This window comes from Lygodium microphyllum, chromosome 14 (genome assembly GCF_053477565.2).
Source record: "Lygodium microphyllum isolate KBCC chromosome 14, Lygodium_microphyllum_v1.1.10, whole genome shotgun sequence".
NCBI classification, from domain to species: Eukaryota; Viridiplantae; Streptophyta; class Polypodiopsida; order Schizaeales; family Lygodiaceae; genus Lygodium; species Lygodium microphyllum.
Genome location: NC_141148.1, coordinates 20,896,696 through 20,922,079, shown reverse-complemented (window position 1 = coordinate 20,922,079; position 25,384 = coordinate 20,896,696). Strand labels below are relative to the sequence as shown.

The following is a 25,384-nucleotide window of genomic DNA, read 5'->3' as shown; positions in this document are numbered from 1 at the left end:
CACGCTTCCGCTACCCGCGCGCTCCAACAACTGGTATCAGAGCTGAGGTTAAGGTGCTCGCGCTCCTTGGAGTCCGTGCGATACATCTTCAGTGTTCGCTCGCGCGAAATACACAAGTCGTTTTTGACCTGGCAACTCACAGGAGTGGTCGTGTCTGACCAACGGGCTCACACAGGTCGTGTCTGACCAGTGACAGCTCACAGGAGTGCAGGCGACAGTTTCTGCAGCAGGCGACAGGGTTCATTCGTCACTTTCTGACCAGGCGAGTGCAAGCGATGACCAGGCGGCTGCAAGCGACAGCTCACGAAAGCAGGCGATGACCGGGCGAGGGCGGCGACTGCAGGCGACAGCTCGCGCAAGGCTGCGTGGCATCTGACGGGCAGCGCAGGGTCAACGGCTGCAGATTCGACACGTTTTTCTTCCATAAATTTTTTAAATTTTACTAAGGTTTACTGCAAGCAGCCCCTTTGCTACTGACAGGAGTTCGCGCGTGCAAGCACAGTTCTCAAATTTGGGCAAATTTGAACCTGGAAATTTGGGGCTTTTCCCAGATTTGATGTTGTTTATGCTTAACAGTGACATCTGTGTCAGAAATTGCAGACATTGTGCACATTGACCTCAATTAATTTGGGGATTTTTCCAAATTTGTTGAAATTTTGCTCATCCGAGTAAAATTTCTTGGCATTGGACCAAGAAAAATTGGGGCTTTTCATGTACTGATGTAATTTTGCTCAGCTGAGTCAGTTTGGCTGACATTTGCGCACTTTTGGACCTGGAAATTTGGGATTGTGTACAGAATTTGATAAATTTCTACATTATTTGCCTGTGCAGTGGCTGGTTTATGTAAAAACAGCAGAGGATTATTGCTGGTTATGCAAGAACAGCAGTGTATTTGCTGATTTAGCTTGTGCTCTTGCAGTTCAGTGCATTTACACTTGTACTTGTGATAAAAATGGCTGCAACTTCTTCCAGTTCTGACATTAAAAGTTTGATGGAAATCAAGCGATTTGATGGTCAGGGCTTTGATCTTTGGAAAGATCGTATGCAAGGCATACTGTTCTTAAAGGATTGTGAGGATGCTTTGCAAATGGATAAACCCGCACAAATGTCTGAGGCAGATTGGGCCAAAGTCAATAAAAGGGTTGTGGCTTATATAAAGATGGGTCTCACTGATAACATTTTGACAGACACTAAGGGTTTAGACACTGGTCATGCAATATGGGAGAAGTTGAAAACTACCTATGAGATCACCACACCTGTTAATCAGGTGCATTTAATGCGCAAGTTGGTGAATATGCGGCTGGATGAGTCCAAGCCTGCAACTGAGCACTTGAGTGCTTTTACTGGCATTTTAAATCAGCTCAAGAATGCAAGTTTGGATTTTGATGATAAGTTGAGGGCGATCTTTTTGATCATGACATTGCCTGACTCTTGGGAGACTTTGGTTGTTTCTCTCAGTAATAACCCCAATCTCACATATGATGGTGTGAGGGGTTCGATTTTGAATGAAGAAATTAGACGTAAGTCTAGTGGAGAAGGCAGCAACTCAGCTTATAATGTTAGAGGCAGGGCTGAAAAGAAAAATGCAAATGCTGGACAGAGAAGCAAGAGCAAGAGCAAAGGAAAAGAAAAGAGTGATGTTACATGCTATCAGTGTGGTCGGAAGGGCCACAAGAAGCCTGATTGCAGGTATTACAAGAAGGAACAAGAGAGAAAGAAGAATGCAGGAGACAAAAAGAAGAAAGAGGAAAAGACAGATGCATCTGAGGCAGGCAAAGGCAAAGAAAAGGCCAATGTGGCCTCCAGTGTTGTCATAGAGGAGCTCTCAGATGCAGAGGCTGATGTATTATGTGCAGTGGATTATGATGCCCTTGTATGTCACATGTAGGATATGCAGATCACCAATGCTGATGTGATTGATGCACTTTTGTCAGTTGATGATGGTGTCACTCACACTTGGATTGTAGACTCTGGAGCCTCTTTCCATGTAACTCCATGCTTGGAGTGCTTTGCTACTTTTGATGCAGGCTGTTATGGCAAGGTTTACCTTGGAATAATCATGCTTGCAGCATTGATGGGATTGGCACCATACACTTGTCTTTGGATAATGGGCAAGAACTTGTGTTGAAAGATGCCAGATATGTGCCTGGCATCAAGAAGAGTTTACTATCTGTTGGACAGCTTGACTTGCATGGTTACACCACACTGTTTGGTGGTGGTTTGTGGCAATTAAAAAGGGGTTCCATGCTGATTGCTAAAGGAACCAAGAAGGGCACTTTGTACTGTCTGCACTGTAAAGCTTTAAATGGCCAGTTTCTTGCAGTTGCTGAAATTGGCTGTCATTTGGAGTTATGGCATAAGAGATTAGGCCATATGAGCCAGAAAGGACTTGATGTCCTTACCTCTTTGAGAGGGTTGATGGAAAAGGCTCTAAACTTGATTTTTGTAATGACTGTCAATTTGGAAAGCAAATGAAAAATTCCTTTTACTCTGGTGTCTCCCATAAGTCAAATGTATTGGACTTAGTGCATTCTGATGTATGTAGCATGCCTTTGAAATCGTTGGGTGGTGCTGCATACTTTGCCTCTTTTATTGATGATTGTTCCAGGAAGATTTGGGTTTATTTGTTGAAAAAGAAAAGTGAAGTGTTTGCTGTTTTTAAAACTTTCCATGCATTCGTGACCACTCAGACAGGTAGAAAGTTGAAATGCTTGAGAACTGATAATGGGGGTGAGTTCACGTCTAATGAATTTAAGTCTTTTTGTGACTTGCATGGGATCAAGAGGGAGCTTACAGCCCCTTACAGCCCTTCTTCAAATGGTGTGGCTGAAAGATACAATAGGACTCTATGTGAGAGAGTGCGGTGCATGCTGTCCACTGCTAATCTCCCTCGTGAATTTTGGGGAGAGGCACTTAAAACCGCGGTTCACATTTGCAACCGCTCTCCAAACAGGTCCTTAAATAATGGCATCCCTGAGGAGGTTTGGTCTGGCAAACCGGCCTCATATGACCATTTATAAATATTTGGCTGTGATGCTTTTGTGCATGTTAGAAATGAGCTGAGGAATAAACTTGACCCGAAATCCACCAAAGGCATTTTCATGGGCTATGGTGATGAGGGTGAATTTGGCTATAGAGTGTGGCTACCTCAGTCCAAGAAAACTGTTCGCAGCCGTAATGTTGTGCTTAATGAGGCAAAGTTGCTGAAAAGTACTTTAGCCTCTGATGAAGACATGAAAAAGGTCAAATTTCAGAATTCGCAGCCACCTATTACTTCAAATGATGAGCCTCATGGTGCTATACCACAGGCTGAAACTGATGATCAGCCGGTTATCTTTGAGCCAGATGATGATGGACAGCAAATAGAAGCACAGGGAGGTCATGGACAGCAAGATAGACTTGCTGATTATGAAAATGCAGGTGCTGGAAATGAAAATGAAGGTGCTGTACAGCATGAACAGCATGCTGAAAATGGCTTACAGCAGCCAATAAATGCTGAAAATAACATGCCTCCAGATGTAGATCCGATTCCTGAGAATGGAAATCATTGGGTACGCAGGTCTACACGCCTAAGAAGGCAGCCACATAGGTATGACCCCTCTCTGCATTATGTGATGCTTACTGATGAGGGTGAGCCTCTGACATATAAAGAGGCTAAGTCATGCAAATTCAGCAATAAGTGGGAGCTAGCTATGCAGGAAGAGATTAAATCTCTGTATGCTAATGATACTTGGGATCTTGTGTCGTTGCCCAAAGGAAGAAAGCCTCTTCCAAACAAATGGGTTTACAAAGTAAAGACAGTTGATGGGAAACCCAAGTACAAGGCAAGATTGGTTGCCAAAGGGTATGCACAGAAGGAAGGGATTGACTTCTAGGAGGTCTTCTCACCTGTCGTGAAGATGACCACACTACGTGTGCTTTTTGCTCTCACTGCTGTATTGGATTTAGAGCTGTACGTGGTACAAAAAGTTTGACACCTTTATGCTCTCTCATGGGTTTACGCGCAACCATGTAGATCATTGTTTGTATATGAAAAAGGATACAGATGGCAGCCCTATCATACTTGTTTTGTATGTGGATGATATGTTGCTAGCTGGGAAGAGAAAGACTAGCTTGGATACTCTCAAAGATCAGCTGAAATCAGCTTTTTCCATGAAAGATTTGGGGAATGCAGAGCATATATTGGGCATGAGGATTCTTATAGAACGCAGAAATTGTTGTTCTTATCTCAAGAAAAGTACATTGAAAAGGTACTGGACAGATTTAACATGGCTGAAGCTAAGCCTCTTGGAGTACCCTTACCTCCATACCTTAAGCTTAGTAAAGCCAACAGCCCAAAAGATGACATGGAAGCCAATGCTATGAAGGGAGTCCCTTATGCATCAGCTCGTGGCTCTCTTATGTATGCTATGGTGGCTACTCGTCCAGGCATTGCTCATGCAGTGGGCGTTGTCAGTAGGTTTATGTCAAATCCTGGCAAACCACATTGGGAGGCTGTCAAGTGTATTCTTAGATATCTGAAGGGTACACAAAGAAAGTGTATTTGCTATGGGCAGGGTGCACTTATTCTGCAGGGTTATTGTGATGTAGACATGGCAGGTGACTTAGACACCCGCAGGTCCACTAGCGGGTATGTCTTTACAGTTGCTGGCGGGGCCATCTCTTGGTGCTCCAGGTTGCAGAACATTGTAGCACTGAGTACTACTGAAGCTGAATACATATCAGCTACTGAAGCTTCTAAGGAAGCTATATGGTTGAGCAGACTCGCAGAGGATCTCGGCATGTCTATGAGTACTCCAATGTTGGGATGTGATAGCCAGAGTGCTGTGTATCTGGCTAAAAATGCCATGTATCATTCACGCACAAAGCATATTGATGTGCGATATCACTTTATCAGACAGATTCTGGAGGATGGTCTAATCACATTGACCAAGATTAAAACACAGGACAACCCTGCAGATGTTCTCACTAAAAGTCTAGGCAAGGCTCAACATGAGCATTGCATACGACTAGTGGGAGTTGGTTAAAGGTTCACTCCGGACCTTTAAGTGGGAGGTTGTTGGGATGTAAAGGTCCTTTATTCACCTCCGTGTATTTTACACGTGTATTATGTTGTACATGTGAATGCACCCTTACGGGCCCTAAGTATAAATACATTTTATTCTTTGTGTACCAACACATTGTTGGTACACCCAAAATCGATTCGTCACTCCTACTCTCACTCTCACTCACCTGCTCACTTCCTCTGCTGCAAATCTTCACGCTTCCGCTACCCGCGCGCTCCAACAGGACATCGCAGTCCAAGCTATCCATTGCAATCTTCACTCGTCTGGCGCATGTTTCCAGCCCTCCATCATCATTTTGCTGCAGTCTCTAGCTAGGCGACTGCTATTGTCCCTCATCCAGCTATCGTACAGCCTACTACCTTAGCATACTGCTGCGTTTGCACGCCTCACCTGCCGCCCCACAAATTTCTCTCTCCTCTCAGCTGTCGTTGCAAATGTTCTTCCTCCTCAGCCTGTCGCTGTTGTTTTCTCTCTCCTCACCTGCATTTTTAGTCTTTCTCTCTCTTGGACTGGCATCTGTATAAGATTCAGCCTTCCTTGGCTGTGCTTGTTGGTGTTCGACACTCGAATGCTGCCTTGCTGCAATTCAGGATCCATTCAGAGTATGACATACTCTCCAACTCATTACCCTTGCCCTAATTCTTGAGATGCAAGAGTTCGAGATACAATATTCATTCATTGCATACTGTGTTTGCTACATGAGCATTGTATATTCAATAGTCATATCACTTCATTCATTCTCTGTGTTCATTGTCTTTGAGTTACCCTAACCCTAACAGTGTTCTTCTATCAGTCTGTGCTTTGTCGTACTGTATCATTTGTGTTTCTGTGTTAGGGTATTTCTTCACATGGTATCAGAGCCGAGTTCTCTGAGAGAAACCTAGGCCTTGATCTAAAAGCTCTACACAAGAAGCAAGAACAACAAAAGGGCAGATGACTTCGAACACTACTTCCACACCACTTCTCACATCCGAACTAAATCCATCGAGGAACGAGTAGGAGTGGGCCTCACAGCTTGCTTCACAAGCTCTCAACATGGCCAGACAGACATTCGACTCCCATGGAGTTCCATGACCTCACAAGATCACTATAGCTGAGTACAATCTCATTTTGATGCATAGAGCCCAACAGCAGATAGAAGATAAGTATGAATTCCAACCTTTAGATTCACTGTACCGATCTACTAACCATGCAGAAACGGTGAAATCTCCACTTAGGACTGGCCATCCGAAAGTGGAAACTAGCATAGAGTACACTCCATTGCCTTCACACTTGTTCTCTCCGATGCCGAGTATGCCTACCATTTCACATTCTGTTAATGATGATTCCCCTTGTCGTATTGGTACGGATGATTTTTATGATGAAGGACGTATGCAAAACAATTTATGGTTTATGAGTAATGAGAAAGAAAGATATTTCTTTATAAACTCAAGACTAGGTAAGCAATTGAAACAAGAAACTGCGAGTACTCTTTCCTCTTCTTTTCCTTCGGACAATTTTGTTTTCATAGGTCAAAATGAAGAAGGTGCAACTTCATCATCATCATTTCAATTTAAAGCATTTAATGTATAAAAGAAACCCACATTATTTCCCACATCTACACCTATCACAAATCCATTTAATCTCTCCCTTCCATCCCACCCTATTATTCTGCTACCACATCCTTTCAGCCTCCATTAAGTGCACTACATGTTGTATCTCATGTAGGATCACATGTATTTTTATTCACCATGCCGGGGGGTTCTTCAAACTTAGACATAGCCGTTAGGATCTCATCTCTTCCTCAACCGGGTGGGTGTTCCACCTTTTCCTCACACACTTTCAGGATCATTGCAGCTTGGGTATTCCCCTCACACTCTCTAGAGTGTGGATCAGTTGGTGCTACAGTTTGCCTCCATGGCATTACCTTGTGGACCCTCTGGTCATTACGATGTGTCCTTGCTGACATTTGGATAGGGCTTACATGTCCCAGTGCCTCCACCTCCACCGGCACCTTATGGAAACATTCATGTTCCAATGCCTCCATATCAATCAACACTCATTGGACACTCACAGCCTATTTCTGCCTACCCATCTCTTCCCCCTCCTCCTCCTTCAGACAATTTTGTTTTCAAAGGTCAAAATAAAGAAGGTGCAACTTCATCATCATCATTTCAATTTAAAGCATTTAATGTATAAAAGAAACCCACATTATTTCCCACATCTACATCTATCACAAATCCATTTAATCTCCCTCCCATCGCACCCTATTATTCCGCTGCCACATCCTTTCAGCCTCCATTAAGTGCACTGCATGTTGTATCTCATGTAGGATCACATGTGTTTTTACTCACCACACCGGGGGTTCTTCAAACTTAGACATAGCCATTAGGACATCATCTCTTCCTCAACCGGGTGGGTGTTCCACCTTTTCCTCACACACTTTCAGGATCATTGTAGCTTGGGTATTCCCTTCACACTCTCTAGAGTGTGAATCTGTTGGTGCTACAGTTTGCCTCCATGGCATCATTATGTTGTGTCCTTGCAGACATTTGGATAGGGCTTACGTGTCCTAGTGCCTCCACCTCCACCGGCACCTTATGGAAACATTCATGTTCCAATGCCTCCATATCAATCGACACTCATTGGATACTCACAGCCTATTTCTGCCTACCCATCTCTTCCCACTCGTCCTCCTTATCAAACACCACCATCACCACCACCATCTTATCCTCCACATCCATCTTACTCCACATACCCGACACCTCATGGTTCTATCTCATCTTCCGCCGAGCATGTATTCAATGACAAGACTCGTTTTAACGGGTCAAACTTTACAACTTGGTCGAACTTAATGAGACATGTCCTTGACTCACATAACCTATGGGATCTTGTGCAAGGGTTGAAACCCCAACCCAATCCCACACTTGTTCCATACGAGGTCGTCCACTCATGGAAGGCTAGGAATCCACTATTGTCAAGCTAATGCAGGGCTTATTGCTTGAGTTTCATTTTCAGCTTTAATATTTTGACTTAGTATCAAAGCGATGGGCACACTTGACTGACCGTTGTGTGACTCAAGGTAGGACCCGTCGAATAAATCTTAACCATGAACTTCAAGACTTCAAAATCTCTGACTGAGATGACTTGAAAGTCAAGTTGGTTGAGTATCGGCGTCTCCTTGCCGAATTCTCAACTACAAGCACCCGCAGTTTTGCATTCTGCATTTTGCGTTTAGGGTTTCGCGTTTTGCGTTTAGGGTTTCAGAGTGGATAGCCCCAAAAAGGGACTAGGTGCCCACAATGGGGCACCACCCTAGACAATCGGCGCCCTTTCTCCAGAACCACCCTAGACAATCTCTTGCCTATTTGTAGGCAGCCTCTGTCACTCATTCTATACGGCTAATTCATTCATATTGGCTCTCCTTTGAGCAGTCATTTCCTCTACTCATACCCAAGATCTAGAGGATCTACCTTGATCAAGGCCCTTGGGTCCTTAGCAACGACTGGTGTCTAGGCCTTCGTATTCCTTCCAACATGGAGTCACGGAGCTAGTGGCTTCTCCCTCGAGGTTGAGTTTCAGGTTCTATAGCTCATCCAGTCTCCTGACTATCTTCAAAGATCTCCTTTCAAGTGGTATTCTCAGATTGTAGGGTGGATCTTCTTTGTCCCTTGGTCAGCATTGATAAACATAGGATCTAGAGCATGGCACAAGCTATGGAGGATGGAAGATGAATGTATAACTCATGATGACATAGATTTAAATAGACTAATTGTTACACAAGTGAATTAGGTTCCGAGATAGATTAGCTTAGACTCATAAACACATTCTTGCGTAAGATGAACAATGACACTGACACTGACTCAAACTGATAGTTCCATGTCCTTGTTATGAGTGTCAACCAAGTATATGCCTTTATAGCTTTTGGATAGTATCATTCTCCTCACTATGCATATGGGATTCTGAACATCTCTTCCTAGACTATACATTATTTTTCTATCTTCCATACAAAGCCACTTATGGGCAAGCCTCTTTTGGGCAGGCATTTAGCCTCTATGGGTATACATCTGGCCCTTATGGCCAAGCATCATTTCCTATTCTCAACACCCCCCCTCAAATGATGAGTCTCTACCCTTGTTGGCTTTAGCGCCCCCCCCCCCCCCCCTACATGTAAACATGGCCTGGGAGACTAGCTCTTTGGCAGGCTAGTCAAATTAAGGCTTGAAACTTTACATTCTTAGTAAGGGTTTTTTACATCCACTATGGGAAACAAGAGATCCATTATGGGAAACAAGATCCACTATGGGAAATTCTTTGTTGTCAGTAGCAGAAAGTATCTTCTTCATCTTCCTTTGGCTTCTTTTGGTGATGTCCTCGATCTTCTTGGTCTTCTGTTCTAGTCTTCGATTTTTGTTGGTCTTGGTCTTAAGCTCTTCATCTTTGACTTGTTCTTCATAATCCTGTGCTCTAGTTTTCTTTGTGAGGTCCTTTTGGTCTTCTTTCTTAGTGAGTTTGAGATGGATACAAACAGGTACATTGATGTAGCTTGACATGACATTATGATATTGGACTTGGATACATAGAGTTTGGAGCTTTGGATCAGTGGTGGCTATATAATGATGTTCACTGAAATGGCTTGGCATTACACTGACATTGGATTTTCTTCACATTTGTGCATAAAACATCTCTCTTTAAAAGGCACGAAAAGGTCTTACCATTGAGCAAATGCTCAAGGCAGTGTCTAGTCCCTTACAATGAGGCTTACAAGGGTTTTTATCAATTTGACATTTCCACATTAAAATATTGCACAGAATGAAGTTTAAATAGATGAGATAATACTAGAAAGTGAGTTGCTCTTGAGTGTCCCAAGAACACAAGAAGTAGTGCCAAATAACACTAGGAGTGTCAATAAACACTTTGATGTTGATGCTTAATCTTCTTGTGCTGAGGTGGAGTCTTCCAAATCTTCTTCTTGAGTTTTGACTTGCTGGAAACTTTAGATCTAAGTGTCAGTAGCCTTGTCCAAGTGGCAAGAGTGAGAGAATGATGTGGAAAAATTAGCTTGAAGTGAATGGCTATGGATGTTGATGCTTGAGGTCCTAAGCTCACAAGAGCAATGACGTGCTGTGTGCGTGGCGGCAACCGTACGACCAAGACAAACGCGTTTTTAGACAGTGAGGATGAAATCACACAATGCTGAACCGATGAGTGGCCAATGTCATGATGCAACCTAATGAGAAGTTGCACCCTGAGCTTGGAAAGAATCCCCCAAAAGAAAGCAACTGAAGATATGCCCTAATTTGAGAGAATCAAGGGCTCCAAGATGGGTTGTAGCAGACAGATAGAGATAATGTGATTCAAGTGAGGAGATGAAGTTAGATACTCAACCTGAGCTTGGACTGAGCTGGAGAGGGACTGAGAGTGAGAAGAGACCAGAGAAGCACTGCCATGCTCAGCTAAGCTCTGATACCATATTGATAAACACGAGATCTAGAGCATGGCACAAGCTATGGAGAATGGAAGATAAATGTATAACTCATGATGACATAGATTTAAATAGACTAACTGTTACACAAGTGAACTAGGTTCCAAGATAGATTAGCTTGGACTCATAAACACATTCTTGTATAAGATGGACAATGACACTGACAGTGACTCAAACTGATAGTTCCATTGCCTTGTTATGAGTGTCAACCAAGTACATGCCTGTATAGCTTTTTGGATAGTATCATTCTCCTCACTGTGCATATGGGATTCTAAACATCTCTTCCTAGAGCATACATCATTTTTCTATCTTCCATACAAAGTCACTTATTGGTAAGCCTCTTTTGGGCACACATTCAGCCTCTATGGGCATACATCTGGCCCTTATGGCCAAGCATCACTTGCTATTCTCAACACTCCCGAGATTGATTACGGGCATATCCTTATGGTTCTCGGCACCACACAAAGTCCGACATTCCTCCTATGCATTGCATGTTTTCATCATCTTTGTACTGGGGCGCTTGGGCAAGTGAACAATTTCCCCACGAGGGACACTATCCAAGTGGCACCTGTTGCATAAGCATTCTTCAATATGTAGCATTCCATCTCCACCTCACTCCTCTCGTTCCCCTTTTTGGGCCTAAGAGGAGATGTTGAGAAACCCTTCACCCGCAGTTTTACCTTCTGCGTTTAGCATTTAGGGTTTCGCGTTTTGCATTTAGCGTTTCACAATGGATAGCCCCAAAAAGGGACTAGGCGCCCACAATGGGGCGCCACCCTAGAGAGCCGGCGCCCTCCCTCCAAGTGCCACCCTAGACAGTCTCTTGCCTATTTTTAAGCTACCTCTATCACTCATTCTTTACGGCTAATTCATTCAATCCGTCACCTCTTCTCTCCAACCTCTCCACTGCCCTCACACCCCTTCAGGAGGACATTGCGGTTCGTGGTTCGTGGTTGTCTTTATCATCTTCCTTATGCTACCGCACCCTTATTCCCTTGTATCACATTCATTCCATTCATCAGAGTTTCTTCTCTCTTCTCTTCTCTTCTCAGTGTGTGTTTAGCGAGTTCACTCTATATTCCTCTCCGCAAACCCTACTGTCTTACTCGTACGTCATCTTTTAACAAAGGGTGCTTCCCTCTTGCTTTTCCTTCCGGTTTGAGAGGGGGCGGCTACTTCTCTTGATAGTGCCAATGATGATGCTTACAGTTTTTAGACATTCATTCATTCATTTATTCTTTTGTATTGTACTTATGGACATTTGTAACTTTATCCCCACTATCAAGATGACATGATTGTAAAAGGACACCTGGGCAAGTGAACAATTTCCCTGCAAGGACACTGTCCAAGTCGCACTATTGCATTGCATTATGCGTGAGCATGACATCTTGCATCTCCCTTTGCATCACCCTATGCATTGGCATTGTGTTCATATAAGCATGCATTCGTGCGCATCTATCCCTTTTCGGTCTTTTGGAGTGGTCAACTCTGGATCCACCATATTCGTAGCATTGCACATTGCAGTCTCTATGGCAATTCCCCCCGGCTTGCTTACTTCCTTTGCTTGTCTTGCTTGCTTCATATCTGTGCTATATTTGTGTCACACACACCTTAACCATTTTCCTTCTTCACTGACACCCAATAATGGTAGGGATAGTCTGCTTGTTTTGTGAAGATCTTGGCTCTTCTTGGCTCTAACCATCCCTTATCACTCTCCCATTTGGGGCATGTACACTCAATAGGATGAAAACTGATTTGAAATCCTCAATGTTATCAAAACTACAAAGCCCTCAAAAAAAAAAATCAATAGTTGATTCCATCCACCTTTACAGGACTTGGTAGGCCACTAGACAGCCGACGTGCACCCTTTCTCCAATGCCCTGGCCTCTCTCGGGGTGTGATCACTTAGGCTCTCTTGGTAAGATTACCATCGCCTCTATAGTCTTAGTAGGCTGCACCCTTTCTCCAATGCCCTGGCCTCTCTTGGGTGATCACTTGGCTCTCTTGGTAAGATTACCATCGCCTCTATAGTCTTAGTAGGCCATTGGGCAGCCGACGCACACCCTTTGTCCGATGCTCTGGCTGCTTTGGGGTGGGATGCCTTGAGGTAAAAGATAAAGAAAAAAAGGGCTCGGCTGGCCTACTTCTCGTAGCACCATTGTTGGGCCTAAGAGGGGATATTGAGCTAAAAATGCAAGCTTTACTTAAAACAACCCCAAAACATGCTTAATTAAGGAAGAAACCTTGTTTATTTAAAAAGAAATGTGTTCCTAGAGTATCTATCTCCCATAAGCACAAACCCACTTGGGAGGGCCCAAACTTTCTATAAATAGGTATCTTGCCCTCCATTCAGCCTTAATCTCGTTTTTGCAAGTTTCAGGTGTTTTCAGCTTGCTGCCCACACCCCGTTTGCGGAGGACATCGCAATCCAAGCTGTCCATTGCAGTCTTCACTCATCTAGCACCTGTTTCCAACCCTCCATCATCATTTTGTTGTTGTTTCTAGCCACGCAACCGCTGTTGTCCCTCACTTCACTATGACTCTTGTGCTCTACTGCACACAAGACATCCCACTGATTCTCATGTAATATAGTCCACATGGCATGTTGTTTATGGCAAGAACAAATACCTCGCACATTCCACGTGGCTATCTTCATGTATATGCAAAGAGAAGATCAGGAACGAGGCACCACTTGCCTTGATTTAACCTTTTCTGCAAGAATATCAAGGACACCCTCATCCAAAAAATCTGCTAACACAGCAAAAGAGTTCTGACGGCCAACTTTAGAGGTAGACGGAATATCCACTGTCTTAGGGATGGAACGGGGATAACGACGATCCCATGGTGTAATCACATTCCCTCGCGAATCAAAAGCCAACTTAGCGGGTGGACCCTTTGGCCCGGCGGTATAGACTGTCCTGGTAGACTGGTTACGGGGAGCAGAAGAAACCATAGTACGCGCAGCGTGCTCAGAAGATGACATTTCTTTCCTGCACATATACGTGTGCATGGAATCTTGTGAAACATTAGACCTAGGAGCGGTCAGGCCAGCATCAACCTTTTTACCTTTTTTGGAACGTGCCTCTACCCAGTCAGTGCCATGGAAATCCAAACCCGAAACTGGATGTTTACCGTTATCTAGAACTTTAGGAGGATGGGTTGCGTCCTGTGATGGAGCATCAAGGACCATGTCTTCCATAGGCAGCATAGCATGCTCAGCATCTGACGCCAGTTTTGCTGCTCTGGGCATTCAGCCATAAAATGCCCCAATTGTCCACATGAAAAACAGTGTCCTGCAAAGTTTGCCCATTTCAAACGAAAGTGCAAAGGATGCATACCAGAGCAATTAATACGAAGCCAAGCAGGCCTTTTCCTAGCAGTGTCCCATAACATACATAAACGGTTGCGATTCATGGTCCTTAAGCTCAGGGGCACTAGCACAGTTCCCACAGCGGCCATGGCATCCTTTAACAAAGGCCAATAGACAGCCAGGCAATTTTCCACTTCAACCCACACCAGACATTCATGTTGGAGCAGGCGCTGAAAGTCTGCCATCGGGCGCCATGGCACAACATGGACCAAACGGCGATCAAAGAACAAAGGTAGTTTAGACAACAGATCAGCTCGATGCGTTTCAGATTTCAACAGCACCTCATAGAAGCCTCGGGGCCCAACAAAAATTTCCTCAACACACTCTCCCTATAGTAAATGGTGCAGCCACTGGCGAATATGGGAAAGCACTGGAATCCTGCCAGTGAAGAAGAGAATAACCGCCCGTTCATAAAACACCGGAAAAGAACGCAAGACAGTTTTCGGGTCCACCGTGGCTTCCAAAACATCTTCAGTTCCAGAATCCAAAAAAGCTTCATGATTATGCTGGACATACTCGCCAAACAGAGTGTTGGCAAACTCCAGCAAATGTTCCCAGTCAATGTCCTGAGAATCCACAGAGTCAGAGGCAACCTGAGCATACGAACGTTCCTGATGACCCATTGTCTCTTCGGGCATATGCTTGGAACGCTTGCCCGCAGGCTGAAAGTCAGGAGCCGGAGGCATCTCCTCTGTACAAGGAACCATATCCTCCGGTTCCTCTATATCCGAATCCGGACCAAGGGCTGCCACCGTTTGGTCGATAAAAGCCATATCCAGGCCAGCCATGCTTCTCTCTTTTGTTACAAACCACTGATTTGCGCCGAGGCGAAGAAGAAATCTGCCTACCTTGCTCTGTCACACTTGATCTGTTACCTGAGCTGAGACGAGATGACAACAAAGGTGAAGGGGCAGGTCACATAGCCGCCATCAGGCAGGGCCCAGAGAGGACGGCAACTGCTCTGCAGATTCCAGTGTCGGCTGATGGGAGTAGGCCAGGCCGTGGCGAAAGAGCAAACAGCAAGGCGCTGCAGGCGCGGGCAGCGAGGCGAAATCTTGGGCACGGCAGACGGGCGTAGGCGGGCTGCAGCCACGACGGGACAGACAACTGGGCGAAACCCTAGTCGCAGCAGGCGGCGTGGGCAGAGCAAGCACAAGGCGTCGAAGGCCCCAGCCGCAGGCGGGGAAGAACACGCAGAAGAACACGCAGCCTGTCCCGCACGCTCCTGTGGCGAGCGGAACGGCTAGTGGCGGACAGCGGGGCCCAGGTCGGGCGGTGACGACAGGGACCCCAAGACGCAGGGCGGGCGGGCGACGGTGACAAGCGGATGGGCGACGGTGACGAGCAGGCCCTGCAGGTTCAGATAGCCGTCGGCAGGGTGTGGCTGTCAGACGACGACCAGCGCGTCATTCTCTCTCTCCGCCATCGCCTCTCTCTCTCTCTCTCTCTCTCTCTCTCTCTCTCTCTCTCTCTCTCTCTCTCTCTCTCTCTCTCTCTCTCTCTCTCTCTCTCTCTCTCTCTCTCTCTCTCTCTCTCTCTCTCTCTCTCTCTCTCTCTCTCTCTCTCTCTCTCTCTCTCTCTCTCTCTCTCTCTCTCTCTCTCTCTCTCACACATTCATATTCATCTCCAATCATAGTTCAGTTCACCTCCTCCTTTCTCATCTTCAGTAGAGAATCCCAGCCCTCATCCAATAGAGCCTATTCACTTTATCTCCTCCTTGTCTTTAGCACCACACACGATCCAAGCACAGTCTAAATGCAACTAACCCAAAAGTCTCCGACCTTGTGAACGGTAATCCAAATCAAGAGTCGGGAGGGGTGGCGATTCTATAAATGCCTAGAGATCATGTCCCACAAAGTATCCATATACACAAGGAATCCAAAAATCCTATCTAGTTGGTTGTGTGAAAAGACATGAGCACACTTCTCTCTCTCTCTCTTTTTTTTTTCATAAATCCTCTCTCTCTCTCTCTCTCTCTCTCTCTCTCTCTCTCTCTCTCTCTCTCTCTCTCTCTCTCTCTCTCTCTCTCTCTCTCTCTCTCTCTCTCTCTCTCTCATAGTCATCTCTAATCATAGTTCAACTCACCTCCTTATCTTTAGAACCGCCCCTATTTACTTCATCTCCTTGTCTTTAGCACTACCCCTAAATTAACTCTATGAGATTCTGTTCAGTTCGAGTCTGCCAATCCATTTGAATAAATATGGTGTTCTCCTCGATACCTCTAACCAAGGCTAGACAAGAATATATCTCAATATGGTGCATGTAGCTAGTGGTTTACTACAGACACACATACCCAATATGTATAAAAGGTTTTTAATGCACTAAGTATATGCTAGAATACGTAGGGATTTTTCTTGGTAATGAGGGGTTTCTTTTCTAGCAATGGGACACCGCATATTTTCTATGATGACTCTTATGTATAGATAATATTATATCACAGTAAATAAACTTTGCTAACTATACTAATAAACAAGACATTGAAATCATTTTTTATACTAATGTTCAACCAAAACATTTTTGGTAGTATAAATATCAAAAACCTGTCATTGACAAACTTTGAAGGACTATAATTTGTAGTGATAGTATGAACCTCTTTTTTGAGGTTATGATTCTTTATCATATGTATGAGTCTCCTATGTGAATCTTACACCAATCATTACATTACATCTCACAATAAAATTGTGCATCTTGTTTAGGGTTTGTATCTCTTTGACCTATACATCTTACCTACCTTTTACACCTACTTTGCTAACTAAAGCTATGCTAAGACTTGTGTGGGAGCCATAGTTATATGATGGGGCAGACAGGATACTTTGGTGGTAGCACAATTTTTTCATGCTATGGTTGGACAGGGGCCGCAAACAAGAATGTATGGCACAAATCCCTACGGTATGCAATAGCCAATGCATGGTGTGCAAGGCCCAATGTATTCCGGTAGGCTGGAAATATGCAAAACCCTTTGTATGGCAGTATTGACTTGATGCTTGGGGCACAAAGTAGCATGTTTGGTAATGCATCTACACCCCCAAATAGTTATGGGGCTCAAGAAATGAGTGTTGGTCATGCAAATGCTCCATTTGTTGGTGGTTTTAATGTAAATTCAGTGAATGAACCCTTTTTGCAACAGCCAATGTATGACAACTTGACATCCAAAGGGGCAAGTAAAGGCTATGATGAGGGGGGAAAAGCAGTGAAGTTCGAGTCCTTCACTGGTAAACAAGATAGGCTGAAAGCTTTGGCTTTCATTCAACAATTTGATATAGCCTATTTCAGGGGGAACTTCACAGAGTCCTTGAAAATTCGAAAAGCAACCACTTTCTTGAAGGGGAATGCATTGCAATGGTGGTCCACTCTTTTGATGCAAGATATAGCACTGTCAACATGGGTACAATTCAAGCAAATGTTTGCATCAAATTGGTTGACAAGTACCTTTGAGGTGGACATCATGACAATTTGCAATAAGCTAAATACTAAGGAATGTAAGAATTTGGAGCAATATAATAAGAAGTTTTGGAATGCATTGCTACCTGTCACTTCTAATTGCCCTATACCCCTTAATGAGCAAGTGAAAAAATATGTTTATGGGCTGCCCAAAGGAATCGGGGATTTTTACATTAAATCCACTGTGTCTAGCATGTCAACTCATAGAGACTACACCTACAGCAAATATTTTGCTGCATGGAAAGGATTCTTGCTTTCTAGAGAGTGGAAAGAAGCCAAATAAAAAGTTGTTTAAGGCTGAGAAAAGGGGCACATCTGAAAATCAATATGAAAAGAGGCCAAAACAACAAAGAAAGGGCTCGAAAACATTGGCACAACATAGGGAATTGATGGCTGCAAATAAATGCTTTATTTGTGAACAAGAGGGTCACATTGCAAGGGACTGTCCCAATAGGCAACAAGCTGGAAAATCAGAAAATCATGGAGGGGAGATCCAAAGGGAAAAAATCCCAAAACATCAATGGGATTGGCAACCAATGTCGTTAGTGATCAACCCAATAATGATGCTACTGAGTTGTGCAGAGCACGGGGCAAAATTAGGGATCAACATACATTGATTTTCTTTAATAATGATGCACGAGCCAACTTCATCTCTGTTAACATGGCGGCCTGCGTAGGGATCAAAGAGGATGAGATGGGACCCATGGAGAAAGTTGGAATGGCATGTAAAGGCCATGTAGAGCTTGTCATACCACTCATGGAAAGCTTCAGTTGCATATATAGGGATATGTGGACAGCGAAGAGTTCTTCATTGCTCCACATGAGGGTTGTGATGTATTGCTTCGAATGCCATGGTGTCACCGTATACATGCACTGATTGATTCTCGTGCAAAAGAGATCACTATTCAGTATAAGGGAAAGACACTCACACTTGATGTAAAGTTGAAAGGGGAATCTATCCCTATTGTATCTGCACGTGTCATTTCTAAAGTAATGAGAAATCACATTTCAGCATACTTGGTTTCTACCAAGGATAAAGATAATAGTGATAATGTTGAGAATATGTCTAAGTTAGAGGAGGATCGCATGTCATTTCTGAAAATGTATGTTGATTGCTTCTCTTAGTCACTTCTAGGGCAGCTAGTACGCCTAAAGGACCTAAACATCATGGCATTGATCTTATCCTTGGAAGTAGCCAGCCTACAGAGTCAATGCAACCTAACAAGAGGAGATTATGAGTCAGGTGAATGAGCTATTAGAAAAATGACTAATTTAATCCAACTCGTCTCCTTTTTCTTCTCCAGTACTTTTGGTGCAGAAAAAGGATGGTTCATGGCATATGTGCATTGATTATCCAGCTCTGCACAAGATCACGATAAAGAATCGATTTCCAATCCCTTAGATTGATGATATTTTGATAGATTGCAAGGGGCAGCCATATAGATTTGAAAAGCGGATATCATCAGATACGCATTAGACTAGAGGATGTGCCTAAGAAACTTTCAAGACATCTTTAGGGTTATATGAGTTTCTTGTCATGCCTTTTGGGCTTACAAATGCTCCTACCACTTTTAATCAAATGATGGACCGCATTTTCCAGTCACATAGAGGATTTGTGAGCACTTTCTTTGATGAAGCGATTGTCTAGGATTGATGAGGCAAAGCACAAAAAGCACTTGGACATTGTATTTAATGAACTACATAAGCATTGGCCGGTTATCAATGACAAGAAAATCGATTTTTTTTTGCATAAAATCCACTTTTTGGGGCATATTGTATTGGCTGATGGTATTCGTATGGACCCTACAAAGGTTGAGGCAATATGATCATGGTCACCTTTGAGAAATATACATGAGATCCGCAACTTCTTGGGTTTGTGTTCTTACTATAAGAAGTATATGCGCACGTTTGCTGAAATTGCATCTCCATTGCATGCTTTACAGAAGAAGAATGTGCCATTTAGATGGACAACAATGAAAATTTCAACATTTGAAAAGCTAAAGAAAAAGATGACTTTAAATCCTGTGCTTATATTGCCTAATCTAAGGAAGTCATTTTTCTTTTAGTGTGATGCATGTGGTAACAGCATTGGGATGGTCGTGCTATGGCTTATGAGAGCCGAATTCTCCACAGTGCAAAGAAGAATTTACAAGTCTATGAGAGTGAACTCTCGACTCTAATTCATGCACTATCTACGTGGAAACATTATTTGTTGGGGACTGATTTTATAGTGCAGACAGACCGTTAGACTTTGAGATACTTTCTCATGCAAACAAAGTTGTCAAAGAAACATATGACATGGGCAAATTTTCTCTCTATGTTTCATTTTCAGATTATACATATTGATGGTAAAAGGAATGTTATAGCTAATGCATTGTCATATAAGCCACAAATTTCAACTATCAGCATGGTTTAACACACTAAGTTGGATGCCATGAAAGAGCAATACATTGTTAATTCGGACTTTGTTAATGTTTATAATTAACTCCGCAATCACCAAATCATGAGCACTTTATGCTAAGAGATGGATTTCTGATGATGCATGGACAACTCTGTATCACAAAACAATTGAGACCTAGAGTTATCACTGAAAGTCATGCTCCTCCGTATGCAAGACATAGAGCTATTGATGCCACAATCAAGGCAGTGAAGCATTTCTTATTTTGGTCAACTTTAAGGCATGATGTAGAGCAATTTGTTAGAACATGATATATAGTAAATTCCACAGTGTTAGATCTTTTGAGATGCTATGTTTCAAACCACGAGACATAGTGGGAATAATATTTGCCATTGGTTGACTTTGCTCACGACAATACAGTGCATAGTTCCACTGGCAAAGCTTCATTTGCGGTGGTTGAGGGTGGCAAGAAGATACCACCCATCTTGCAAACTAAGGATAAGATCTTTGAGGCTAATTGTTATGTGGAAAACTTGGATGCAGTCTATGCAAGGATAAGACATGCATTTCAAAGATCATAGGAAAAGCAAAAGAAGGGCCGATCGCCATAGATGTACTTTGCAGTTTGCAGAGGGTGATTATATATTGCTACCTTTTGAAAAGGCAAGACTGAAAAAGATGAAAGGAAGAGAGAGGTTGTATCCGAAGTTGAGTATGAGATACTATGGGTCCTTCCAGGTGTTAGAGAAGATCAGCAATGTGGCACTTCGGCTTAAATTACCTCCACCTTGGCATATACACAATGCCTTCCATGTCAGTTTCTTGAGGCCTTTTCATGGTGATGTGCCAAAGAATATATCTATTGAAATTCCGCCTGAGGTTAAGGAGCTAGATGAGATATTCACACTTGAGCAAATCTTAGCACATAAGGAAATAATGTCAGAGGTAAAGTTTCCAGGAGATATTTGGTGAAGTTTCGAGGATGACTTCGCAAACCATCCTCAGTTGTTGCAACTTTACCTGGATGCCTTTTAGTTAGAGCCGACTTCAGTTTAGATTTAGTAGAGCAAGGGTCCAAAGTATTGCCTAATAATCAAGGGGGAAGGTGGCACTTCCACTCCTTCACTTGTGGATAGCTCTCATATGTCGTAAATCTCGGATATATACTAAATACATCCAAGATACTATGCTAACAGTATATCTACCATGAGGTCACTACTCAATGCACTAGTGACAATGAGATGTATGCAAACGAGTATGGTTATTACCATGACTCTGAGACTATACTTTTGCATCAATTTAGGATCAATTCATGATCAGTTAGGCATGAACTTTTGCTAATCAATTTTAGCTCAAATTTTTATCTAGAAGTAGAAATAAGAATCATAAGCATGCAAAGGAGGACAAAGGAAGAGCAAGTCAATTGTAAGATACTATGCATAAGAGCTACCCAAATGATCCACCAGGATCTCACAACAAGAAATCACTAAGACAACAACCACCTTATCCAAGACAAGGGATAGAGGGGTGTGATATTATACTATGTGGAGTACCAAACATTATGCATTTTTATAAGCCAAAATTTGAGGCCAAGTCAGCAATCATAATGTCAAGATCCACCATCCTCTGAAAAGCACATGGACCAACACAACATGTGAAAAGAAGCAAATCCATGCTCCAAGCAATAAGGCTAGACCAACACATTATGTTGTAACAGTATAAGTTCATTGCAAGGAGCCAAAGAAGGAAAACAACATCCAACAAGACCCCAATATCTCAAGGCACCCTTGAAGGTGTGAATGCTTGATATCTCTAGTCAAAGCAATAGAAACCCCCTCAAACACAACTTGCCATAGTACCCCTTTGAAACACCACTTTCTAGTGTCCACAACCCTCCCCAACCCACCTATTGGAACTATTAAGTACTCAAGACAGCAAAAACCCCTCTTAAACACCGCTTCCCAAAGTCCACCACTCGTTTGATTATGTAAACTGAGTAGTCTCCATGCTACTAGAGACCTCCTCCTTTGATAAGACTAGATTGACCAATTGTCAATTCCAATGAAGGGTTCCTTACAAAGGATGAGTAAATCAAAAGGCTTTACTTCCGTTATATGACTCTATATGGAATCAAGTATTCATTCCATTACATGCAGGTGCCCACTCTTGTTGACTCCAGTGCGATTTTCTTAATTAGTGCAGTAGATGTTGATGCCTCACAAACCTCTAAGAACCAGTCATAGAGAGCAAAGAAAAGTGGCCTTGCAAAAAGATCTGAGACCGCGCCTTCTGCAACTGGCATGTTAGTGAAGCTTCCCCCACTGAGAAGATTGGTGAGGAGATTACTGGCATTGTCCAAGAGAGTTCTTTCTTTCTGGCTGCTCTTCGGTCTCTGTCCTGCAAGAGACCTGCCAAAAGATAATAATAGCAATAATAGAAGGAATTAAAATCCGCTGAGAAAGGAGCCCTTTGAACTGGAAGGCATCATACCAGAGCTCAGCCAGCTACCTGATAGAGTGAAGAAAAGCTTCGCTCTTCTGTGATTGGCATGCAAGTGAAACGGAAAGCCGCTTTTGCAGTCCTTTGTCTCCATGGAAGACATCAGTGTACGCCAGGCCCGAGATGCAGGGAGAAAAGGGAACCACGGCCATGCCTTTCTTGCTTACAATAGAAGATTCAATGGCTAAAGCTTGCTGCTCTCGATCATCTCCTCGAGCAAGCTCGCATTCGTATCATCCATTGTTGCGGTTGACGAACCTCTCTCCCTGCAAGCTGAAGCTCGATAACGGATAAAATGAAATATCAGCTCGAAGAGACCCCCCAAATAACAAACTGGTCTGCCCTTTTTTCACTTTTAGCCTACCCTTAACTAGGCGCTCCACGTCTAGACTCGTTCGCGCCGGGGCGAGCACAATTTTTTTGGGGAGGGGGGATGCTACAGGGGGCGGGTGCTGGATGCGTGGCACCCGCCCCCGCATTCTCTTTCTTTTATGTGGGGGAGGTGGGGGGCTACCACGTGGCACCCGCCCCCCACCTCTCCTTAACTAATAGTATAGATTTATGCTAGAAACATCGGCCACAGACCAGCTAGTTTTCTTTATGGTCGATTAATTTATTATTCTTCCTTCAATTTATTGAATTGTTTTCACTTTAAAAAATTCGGCCTTCATCTAGTAAGTGTTCTATTTGGTGCTTTGGCTTGATGTAGTAAGTGTTCTATTTGGTGCTTTGGCTTTGGCTTTGGCTTGAGCAATGAAGATAACACAAGCTACCTAATTGAGGACTTTTCCTTTTAATGCATGCACGTATAGATCCTGTTAACTGAGAAATATATATTTACATCTCAAGTCTTTGAGATAGCCTACAAAACTAGCAGCATAGTAGGTGTAGGGACTCAAGAGAACTTCCTACCTCAATCAAGAGCTTGAAACCTTGGCCTTGCGTACCTCACACAAACATGGTTGGAATGTCTCTCATGAAAAGTATTCTATTTGTTAATGGCCTCGAGCCATTTTATCACTTGAGTATGTCCAAATAAGATTTAGTAGGCAAATGTTAGGCACTTCAAAAGTTATCAAGGCATGTGGACACAAAAATGCCTCTCAATTGTTCTTAGCTTAGAAAGAATTTGGAGTGTCATGAACTAACCTAAAGTTTCTTCTTAGCAAACCTAGGATGTGGCAACCTAAAAGCATATACAGTGAATGTGAAGGGGGCTAAAAGGTTTATACAAACATATAGGCATGTGTAGATCTACCTGTATTGCAACATTGAAATTTTTGACGAGTGGTGGTCATAGGCCCTTGCATTGTCAAATTCCTTTACTAGATCATGATAGGTTCAATTGCATGCTTCCTTTATATCATCGAGCAACATTGAGATTTGACCCTCAGTATTAATGTATATAAATGGCATGCACTATTTTTCAAACCAAAGAAATCCATGACATAAGTATTCCTTACAAAGCTATACGCAAACAGAGAGCTAGCCCACTAGTGCTACAAAATGCAAGTTTATCAAATCAAAAAATGCAAGCTGTCACACGTGTATGATTTAGACTAAAAGGAGTATTTAACATGTAGTTGAGTTTCTTTCTAAAGGCCTATTGGTGCTACAAAATGTATGTTTTTCAAATCAAATAATGCAAGCTATCACATGTGTATGATTTAGATTAAAAGGAGTATTTAACATTTAGGTGAGTTTCTTTCTAAGGCCCTTTAAAACATTTAGATTAGTAAAGTCAAATAAAGTTGACTAAAGTTTGCTTATTATCACAAGATAGCACAAGAATGTCTCTTATGTTGAGGACAAGAACATTTTTTATGGTCTTTAAAGCATTTTACCAAGTGAAAGCAAATAAGATGTCAATTTCAATCTCAATCAAACATTAAGTCAAACCAAGAAAGTAATGGATCGTCCATTATTATGAGAATAGGAGTAATATTCCAAGATGATTGCAACAATGAGCCCTTGTGCCTTGGTCATTCTTACTTATTTCCCTCTCAAATGGGGTATAAAAGGAGTTGGATCATTATGGCCTTTTTTCATGCACAAGTATCCCTCGAGCAATATCTTGTCTCCTTGAAATATACTCATTCCAGTCATCAAAGGTTTGAGTTATGTTTTTTTTGTCTTGTAAATAAATTTGCAAGTTACATGTGTCACTAATAATTACAACAACATTACATGTAGTTATATATTTTACATGAGCAATGAAATCTCAACCAAGCACACAAAGTTTTACTTTTCAAATCACTAAATACTTAAACCTCTTGGATGATTGTGACAAAGTGAAGAATGTTTACTTTCATACATTGTTGTGATATAATGGTAAACTAGTTGAAAGCGTTCTTAAAGTCTACATAATGACAAAGACATGTTTTTTCTTTTTTGTGAGAATGATAATAAAAGTATATTGGGACTATGATGCCCTAGTAGAATCACAATGCAAAATAATATCGTCAAAACATTAGCCCATTCATGTACTATGCAACCACTAAGCCCTAATAAAGACCAAATATACTTGAAGTGTTCCCTAAAAAGATCACTTCATTCTCTCTAGCAAGTAAACCAAAATATCCTAAGTCTTGATGAAATTGAAGATAAGGAGAAGGCCTTCAATCTAGACATTAAAGTTTAGAGTAATCCAAGCTCTATCTAAGAGATAGGGTTCGTGCATTTTAATTTGAGTAGTGTCAAAATCATGTAGACGCACTTACAATCCAATAACAAATGCTTGTGAGTTTCCAAACTTGACACATTTTTTTGGCCTCATGGGAGCCAAACATAATGGTGGGGTTAAATAGAACTCTTATTCTTTGAAGAGTTTTTTCTCTCTTTGGCACAAGCTACCTCTGACATAGTTGACTCATACTCAAGCCTTGGAATCACTATGATCTCTCTAATCAAGCATGTGAATGTAAGAAAGAAAAGGAAGATTCGAGAATATGTCTAATAAGCTCACCTTATTACTATTTTCAACAACCACCATTTTTAGTAGATTTGAATTTGTTTAACATTTGGCCCCTCCTAGATGAGTGTCAATCCCTTGGCACTTATTGTCAAAGGTAACATGCTACAACACAGACTTTAGACGTGGAATGCTTGGACTTCAAGGGTGTAGTTTGACAGAGGAGCAAAGGTTG

The 25,384-nt window shown here is 42.6% G+C and overlaps 1 protein-coding gene across 1 annotated transcript in view; it reads right to left on the bottom strand.

The window, feature by feature from the left end:
* Positions 1-22,566, bottom strand: part of CYP97B3 (cytochrome P450, family 97, subfamily B, polypeptide 3) — a 68,446-nt gene extending 45,880 nt beyond the window's left edge. The window contains exons 1-2 of the mRNA XM_087692515.1: positions 22,248-22,566; positions 21,964-22,147 (exon numbers count right to left, since the gene is read on the bottom strand). Of these exons, the coding sequence (XP_087548641.1) occupies positions 21,964-22,147; positions 22,248-22,390 (327 nt within the window). The 5' untranslated portion in view covers positions 22,391-22,566. The remainder of the gene's footprint in view (positions 1-21,963; positions 22,148-22,247) is intronic.
* Positions 22,567-25,384: the final 2,818 nt, after the last annotated feature.